Source organism: Poecilia formosa, unplaced genomic scaffold (genome assembly GCF_000485575.1).
Source record: "Poecilia formosa unplaced genomic scaffold, Poecilia_formosa-5.1.2 Scaffold130, whole genome shotgun sequence".
NCBI lineage: Eukaryota > Metazoa > Chordata > Actinopteri > Cyprinodontiformes > Poeciliidae > Poecilia > Poecilia formosa.
The window spans coordinates 71,959-80,464 of record NW_006800069.1 but is presented as its reverse complement, the minus strand read 5'-3'; the positions used below and the strand labels follow the sequence as shown (position 1 = coordinate 80,464).

General features: G+C 39.1%; 1 protein-coding gene across 1 annotated transcript in view; it reads left to right on the top strand.

Annotated features, from left to right (window-relative positions):
* The first annotated feature begins 889 nt into the window (after positions 1-889).
* Positions 890-8,506, top strand: part of LOC103144671 (uncharacterized) — a 24,483-nt gene continuing 16,866 nt past the window's right edge. Inside the window, exons 1-8 of the mRNA XM_016676185.1 lie at positions 890-1,292; positions 1,882-2,256; positions 2,371-2,466; positions 3,299-3,532; positions 3,817-3,979; positions 4,070-4,129; positions 4,227-4,747; positions 7,098-7,338. Coding sequence (XP_016531671.1) covers positions 1,053-1,292; positions 1,882-2,256; positions 2,371-2,466; positions 3,299-3,532; positions 3,817-3,979; positions 4,070-4,129; positions 4,227-4,747; positions 7,098-7,338 — 1,930 coding nt within the window. The 5' untranslated portion in view covers positions 890-1,052. The remainder of the gene's footprint in view (positions 1,293-1,881; positions 2,257-2,370; positions 2,467-3,298; positions 3,533-3,816; positions 3,980-4,069; positions 4,130-4,226; positions 4,748-7,097; positions 7,339-8,506) is intronic.

The window sequence follows — 8,506 nt, the reverse complement described above, 5'->3', positions numbered from 1 at the left end:
ATATATATTTATTTATTTATTTTTTTTTCAGAAAATGTAAATATAAAGGCTATATACTGTAAATAATACAGCTTAAAAATAAATCATGTTTTATTTGAGCCTCCAGTATCTCAATAGTGTTTAAAATCCATCAAGTTTATACGACGATTTACAGGGGAAAGCCAAAGTTTACAGAATAAACAGCGCCTCCTAGAGTCTAAATATATAATCGTGGCAGAAGTAAGTGCACTTTTACAAAATGTTGAAGCCTTATTCAGAGTGAGTGCTTCATTAGAAAACTGTGTCTATGCATGCAGCTAGGTAATATTATTGCTTGTTTGATATGTTGTCTGTTGTAACTTTATTATCGAAGAAAAAAAATGTTACTCTCCCTAATTTGTAATTATGAAATTATGTGAATTTATTTAATTATTTATTTATTACACTATGACTAGGAGTTTTAAAACATACAGAAATTGATCTACTTTAATGTAAAAAAAAAAACAAAAAAAAAAACATATTTCCCAGCCAGCTAATGTGCGAACACTAGATATAGTGGAGTACTTCAGTGGGTTATGTTTAAAATACTACCTCACCTCCCACAGTTCGCGTCTGCAATTCAGATTTTTCAATCAAGTTTAAATCAATTAATTTATTTGTAAAGCATAATTCAGCAACAAGACAGTTGTTGCTGACAGTTCAAAGCGATTTACATCATAAAAAGACACTCGCACACACATATAAAAAATACAAAGTTACAGAACACACAATTACACATCAAAATGTTGATTAAATTCTATAGATCAATGCGCGGGTTCATTAAAACAATATGCGGTAGAGGCGGGGTTTTCCATAACCGCGCTTGTCCAATTATACAATTATGTTGAGTTCAGAAAAAAGAAAGACAATTATATAAGATGCTTTCTTATTGGTTATCCCTGCCACAAACTTAAGCATTATTTCCGAGCAGGTGAGAAGCACCAATAGGACAGCTCTCGCGGCTTCCCGTTTCCGGATACTTAAGAAAAGCCCGCGCGCTCCTTAGTCAGCTGCACACCTAATATTCTTTCAAGATGGCAGAGAACCCACCGGAGCATGGAGTTGATTTGGACCAGAGCCAGTTCTGTTGTTCGGTGTGTTTGGACCTGTTCAGGGAGCCTGTCACCGTCCCCTGCGGACACAGCTACTGCAGGCGCTGCATTGAAACCTGCTGGCAGCGCGACGAGGAGGCGGAGGGCCGATACAGCTGCCCGCAGTGCAGAGAGGTCTTCCAGCCTCGACCTGTATTGAGGAAAAACATCACTCTAGCTGAGGTGACACACTTGCACATAAGCTGTTGTTTTCTCTGAGACAAAGCCGTTTGAAATTGAGTCTCTAAAGTTAAGTTTAGCGACTCAATTTGGATAAATTTATCCAGAACTCGAGGACGTAATTCTGTGTCCACGTGAGCAAAAACCTGAAATGCGGTTTAATTGACCAAGCTGCGTGTAAGGAGGGACATCATTATTTCATCTCCTGCTGACTTTATAAATTTACCTCAGATGTATTAACTTTTTACTTTTAAAGTAAAATTCTGAAACTAGTTGTATATAAGTCCATCTACTTGGAATAAGTCTAACCAACAAAATTAAGCTGTTTAGTTTACTGGAGCAAGTAAAGTCTGGCAGCCTACCAAGCTTGTAATGCTCTGGGAGAAACCCTGAAATATCACAACTCTATGGGGAAGTGTCAATTCTTTGCAATTGCAAAATGCATAAAAAATGTATATGCTGCTAGTTAAAATGCTAGTTATGTCTGTTGGAAAATATAAGTGACTGTAAAAGCATTTGCCATTTGATTACTTAAGTCATTTGCATTTATTTATTTTTTTTGTCCCTTCTCTTAACCAACAATCTGACTCAGGTTGTGGGGAAGCTGAAGGTGATGGGCACCATGGAAACCCCTCTCTTTGTTGAGTTTACCTGTGCTGGCCCAGATGACGTTGCCTGCGATTTCTGCTGCGAGTCCAGAAGACACAAGGCCTCCATGTCCTGTCTGACGTGCCTGGCGTCGTACTGCAGTTTTCACCTGGCGTCTCACTACACAGTTCCTGCGCTGGAGACGCACCAGCTGGTGTCCGTCACAGTCCCGCTGAAGGAGAAGATGTGCAAGAAGCACAAGAAGCTGCTGGAGGTGTACTGTCAGTCTGACAAGCGCTGTATCTGCTACCTGTGCATAATAGATGAACACCGGGGACACTTCACTGTTCCAGCCTCAGCAGAACGAGCCACAGAGCAGGTAGGAACAGAAACTCTGCAGGGAGGTGCAAAGAAGTTAAAAATCTTAACGTAGGTCAAAGGTTTTTGACTCAAAGTTGATTTTTTTTTTTTTATTTTTTTTTTTTTTTTATAGATTCTGCTGAATATGCATCAAATCGGTGTCCAGAGGAGTCTGCAGAATAGAGAGAACGAGCTGAGGGAGTTGGGCAAAGCTCTGGAGGATTTCAAGGTGGGGGAGGAAAATCAAGACAATTTAAGTTTTATGTAGTAATCGTAGTGACTTGCAGTTATTTTTTTTTATTTTTTTGAGAACTGCTTCCACTTGAAATGTGACAAATGGTGCAATAACTTGTGATCTCTATGGGGAAAAAAATTATGTTTAAAGAGATTCTTTCTGTTCCCATATGATCTCCAGCAGTGGCATTCTCATTTAATGTTTAATAAGAAAATGCAGGTTTGTTTCTAACTTTTTGGGGTCTTATGTGAGATTTTATTGGGGTCCCCTTTTTGTGCTGCTATAATGTTCGGGAGTTTTGACAGTGTCATTGCCACTGCTTTAAAAAAAGAAGAAAACACACTTGATTAAAACTAAGTCAAAACGACTACAAAAATCAACTAAATATGCCGCTCTTGGTGGTTGCCATGTCGCCCATATCAGAAATGTTAAATCTGTTTTCATAATGGAAGAAATATATTAGCACTACTGCAGTCAAACCCTTATGAACTACTAACACTTGTTTCTACTTTTTTGACAGGTTTTTTTTTTTCTTAATATTGGGTGAGGAGCTCAAAATCTGAGATCAGAAGTTTAATGTCCTACTCTGTCAACTCTGAAGTGTCTTCCTCAGAATTATAAAATTGTCAAAAGTGTGGTAAAACTTTATTTCTAAATTTGCCAGCAGTATAAATAATTTTGCACTCAACTATATGCATTTGATCTTTTTGTTTTCACCAATTTATCTTGTTGTGAAGGAGCAGAATGCATATGAGGGCATATTTTTAGGCTGTCCCTTTCCAACCCTTAATACAAAGAGCAGCATCGACAACTTTAGTTTCAACAGGTTTGTAGCCGGACTGCAGTGGACAACGTCGACAAGACCATCAACATGTTGATTTCCTCCATCCAAATGAGACGCATTTTGGCAAAGCAGATGATGGACATGAGGGAGAAACTGGCGATTGCTGAGGCTGAAAAGCTGCAACTCCAGCTACAGGAGGAGATCACCAAGCTGCGGAAACGAAACGGTGACCTTCAGAAGCTCTCTCTCTCCAGTGACCACATTCATTTCATTCAGGTACCTTGAGTTTAATGCGGCTGCCCAATGCAAAGTAGCATACAAGTTTGAACTTTTCATCTTATAGCAATCTGCATGGAACACATTTATAATCAGATTTTATATTCATTTCTCAGTAATTGATTATTAGTAGGGTTCAGTTTTGCATTTCCATGACGGCCACAGTTCACACTGTTGACTGCAGAGGCTTTAGTAAATTCAGAAATTGTGAAATTGCTCCTGGGTAACATCTGATGTCCTGATTGAGTATATTTTGAATTGATCATCTGATGTCCTTCCTCCAGACTTTCCCAGCTCTCTCCACTTCCTGTGAATCTCCAGACCTGCCACCCGGTGCTGTTGTTCGCCCTCGTGAGTCAATGGCAGCTGCATCTCGTTTTTTAGATGACCTGAAAGATAAAGTGGATGGTATTCTGGAGGACTCCTGGTCCAACTTTTCTGCCACAGGTACATCACTGTTGCATAAGAATCTTGATTTATATCTAGACTGTTTTCCTTAGGACTGTGTGGGATTGAGGATTTTCTTTCTGTTGGCAGTGTCTGCTGTCAATGTTGTGCTGCCACCTGTGCCAAAAACCAGAGAGCAGTTTTTACTCTGTAAGTAAAGTGTTTAGCCCTCATCGGATGGCAGGCATTTCATTTAAAGTCTTACTAGAAATCAGGAGTATTGATGTTCATGTTTGGATTTTTGCAGATGGCTGTGTCCTCACCCTTGACATCCAAACAGCCCACAAGTGTTTGTCCATCTCCAAAGAGCAACAGCGAGACGTTAGTGTGTCCCGCTACACCCCCTACTATGTTAGTCGCTCAGACATGTTTGAGAGTGTGAAGCAGGTTCTGTGCTGCGAGGCTCTGTCAGAGCGCTGCTACTGGGAGGTCACCTGGGAAGGTTCCTTTTGCGCAGTAGCCGTGGCGTACAAAGACATCGCAAGATCATCGTCTGATTCCGAGTTTGGATGCAATGACAAATCGTGGAGCTTGGAGTGCTCCAAGGATTCCTATGTTTTCCGACACCGTTCTCAGAAGAAAGTTTTGTCAGGCCCTCTGACCTCCTGGATCGGTGTGTACCTGGATTACAGGTCAGGTACTCTGGCTTTTTACAGCATCTCTAAAGAGATGATGCTGCTCCACAGAGAACAGACCATGTTCTGTAAACCCCTTTATCCTGGACTTGGGCTGAAGGACGATGTTCAAGCAAAACTGGTGAAGTTATGGTGAGGAAGTTTTCATGCTGATGCATAGCTGAGCAGCTTTTTTCTTTTTTTTTCTTTTTTTTTTTAACATGCAAACCAACTAAAATGCAATGTTTGAATAAAGTTCAAGTAATTAAACCAACTACCTCCCTGTTTTTTTTTTTTTTTTTTACTTGAAATTTGCTAGAAAATCCGAATAAATCATGACACCCGACAATTTTACCATCTTTACTTTGAACTACTTGAGCAGTGTTATTTCAATAACATTAGGTGTTTTTTTTTCTCAAGCAATTATCAATATGAACACCTTCCCATGATGTCAGGTTGTGGCTGGGTCTTTCAGGATGGCTTCAGATTCAACTTGGATGCTAAATTCTTCAGCTATGTTAAAATATAGTTTTGTTTTTCCTATACAATAAAACTTAACATTTTTGCTGCATACTGGAAACTCGCAAATGAAATTGTCCCTCTTAACTCATGTCACACCCTGATCTTTAGTGATTTCCTGCAAAGGTTTCCTGTGACACTAAATGGTCAATCTGGGCCAGCAGGCTACACAATTGTGTGGAAGAGTCACATGGTGGGTAGGCCATAAAAGGTGATTGCTGAAGATGCATGTTTTTCTGAGTACTGTATCCAAGCGGATTTATAGAAAGTTAAGTGCAAGTCCAAAGTGTGACAGGGAAATAAGGAAAAGGGATAACTGAAAGATTGGATGGAAAAATGTGGCCTGAGGCTGGAGTTAGTAGTGTTTCCATTGACCATACAGCTGTGCAATTTGAGATTTCAAAAATGAGATTAATGAAAAGCGGCAACTTTGGAAAAAAAAATTAGTTTGAAGCATTTTGTCGCAGGGACGAGGTGAGTTTTCTTTGTATCAAAGTTGGTTCAACCTCACAAAACTGCAATGGAAATCATGATCAATTATTGGATGTTACTGGCGCAAACCATGAAGATGACAGGGAGTAGTTGGAGGATAGTAGCTTTGCATGTTTAACTTGTTGCAAGACTCAACTTATGCACATGATTTTGTTTACTTACTGGAAACCCTGCAATTGCAAAATTTTGACATCAGTGGAATATTGACAAAGTTTTGCATACATGTATACAAAACCCATCTAGTACATCAAAAACTACAATATACTGATGAATCCTACACATGGAAAACGAGCGTATTAGCTGGACTGAGGAAAAGAACTGAATCGTTCGGTGGTCCAAAGACCTTAGCTCAAAGGAAACCATAGTTATTTCATTTGGAATTCAATTTCAGAGTCTGGAGGAAGAGCAGAGAGGTATGGAATCCACATTGCTTGAAACCCAAAGTGAACTGTTCACTTGGCAATGACTTTGGGTACCATGTCATCTCTTAGTACTGGTCACCTGTGTTTTCTGAAGTCCAGTTAATGCAGGAAAGGCTTTATGGAGATACTGGTTTCATTTTCCAACAGGACACTGCTAAAAGATGTGAAATGCTGGCTCAATGACCAATTTGTTACTGTGCTCTAAAGGGCAGCAAACTGGCCTGACCTGATTGTCGAGAGGAAGGTGAGTCACTAGACTCACTTTTAGACTCACCTTCAGACTCGCCTTCCTCAACCTTTATGTTCATAGCAACCAGAAGGTTGCTATGAAAACAACCTGGCTTGTTTTCAGTTTGCAGCTGCCATGACATGTCACACAACTGCAATAATTCATTTGAAAGGAGTCTGAACCAAGAATAGAGTGCATAGAAATGAAACATCCTTTTTTATTGATTTTATGTAGCACTTACATTTTCTGAGAAACTGAATTATGGGTTTTCACTACAATTATTGTTTAAATTACATTACAAAGAGGCTTGGAATATTTCACATTTTCACCCACAAATAATGTAAGACGTTCATCAGGACACCCAACTCTGAGCAAACAAGCATTTTTACAGAAATCTGTTTAAAAGTGGTACAATCACACCATAATTTACATCGACAGCCAATGTGTTGCTTTTGTTTTCAAGAACTGTTTTGCATCTATTACAACATATTTCTAAAATACACATTTCATTGTCTTTTTTTTTTTAGTATGTGGGTTCATTTTAGAAGAGGACCTGAAGAATTCAGACTTCTCCATCCATAACCTCACATGGGGTCTTAACCCCAACTTTTAGGAACAACTCTTTTTAACTTCCACTTGCATCCAGCGCTTTTACTGAACCATTAAGATAACAATACAATATATTATGAAAATGCTATGGGGGAAATAACCTAATATTATCTGACTTTTGGATTAAGGCTTAGAAGAAAAAAAAAAGTGGATTGACGTGACAGATGTGACGCCTCCCTGCCTCAGTTGTCTTCATTGTTGACACTAGGGGGCGCAGCTCCGAAGTATATTGAAAACGCCTCGTCTCAAAGAAGTGCGTACTGTTATGTCTGACGTTCTGGCGTGAAGAGAGAACTATGGGGGACAAGTACAAATACCCCGTTTATTTCCAGTGCCAGAAGCTTCTTGAGGAAAAGAATATAAAGAAAATTGAGAGCCACTTCCGTGTTCACAGACGGTCCGGCGGAGGAGACTGCGGTCCATTAACGAGAGAGGCTGATAATGTCTACAGCATAGCGTTCAAATATCAGAAAGGTACAGAAACATAAGACTTTCTTTTGCTGTTTGTTTGTGTCGTGACTTAGACACTTTGCTTTAAGAAGCCTGAGTGACCTGCATTTTTAAAATGTCCTTCAAAACACGCACGACCATAAAAGTATTGAAACTATTGCTATTATTGTTAATATTATTATTATTGTTGTTATTTTTTTTATTATTAATGCTGTTATTAATCATGACGATGTTATAGCCGATAGCCTGTATGCACATCAATATTGACAAATGGAAACGGGAAACTTCTCTGGAAAGTGAAACTTAACTCAGGCTGCCAAACGCCATGAAGAGCAGCTGAAAAACTGACAGAGTGGCAAAGAGCAATGGACTGTAAAAGATAATCAAAAACGCAGTTATGCTGTTATGAAGCTTAGTAAAATCAGTTGTTGGTCTTTAAAGCCACTGCATAACCTGACCTGGCTTAAAACTAGAGATTGGAGCCGAAATAAAGCCAGGAGTTAATCTCAAACTGGGGTAAATATTAAAATATACCATCTGAATCGTATGCAAATGCATGCTATTCAGTTCACTTTTGACAATGTTCAGTGCAGCTACTAAATAAAAGGTAGAAATTAAACAATAGTCAGCATAATTTGGCTTAGGTCACCACTAAAGCGGGCTTTGCATAACACAGCGATGGTTTAAAAATAAATGTATATGGATTCCAATGTCCTAAGATGCTTTGCAGTTTGAAATATTGTACAACATTTATTCCTAGTTCAGTTAGTCCAACATCTAAGCTTTTTAATAACTACGAGAAGATAAAGTCATATCAATTAGTGTGTTGTCAAGTGGTGTACTGTAATTAAGCTGGGGAATCACTGTCATATAATTCAAACACAGAAGTTATCTCTGTTTCGCTTTCCAAACATCAGCCTCAAAGGGATAGTTCAGGAATTTTTATAGGTGGAGCTCTGGGTAAAGGTAGCAGGCTGTAAAATCTGCCACACAGATGTTAACAGCTCCTTGTTTGCATAAATAAAGATGAGTTGTTGCTAGAGGTGGAGTCTGGTTACAATCTTAGTCTCCAGATTTTCACATGAAACTCAGCACTGGTGCCCTGTTCTCATTGGATGGTTATTTCCATAAAACTCTTGATTATTTGAACAGATGTTTGAGCTGGTCCAAGATTGACAATAAAAGCCAAATT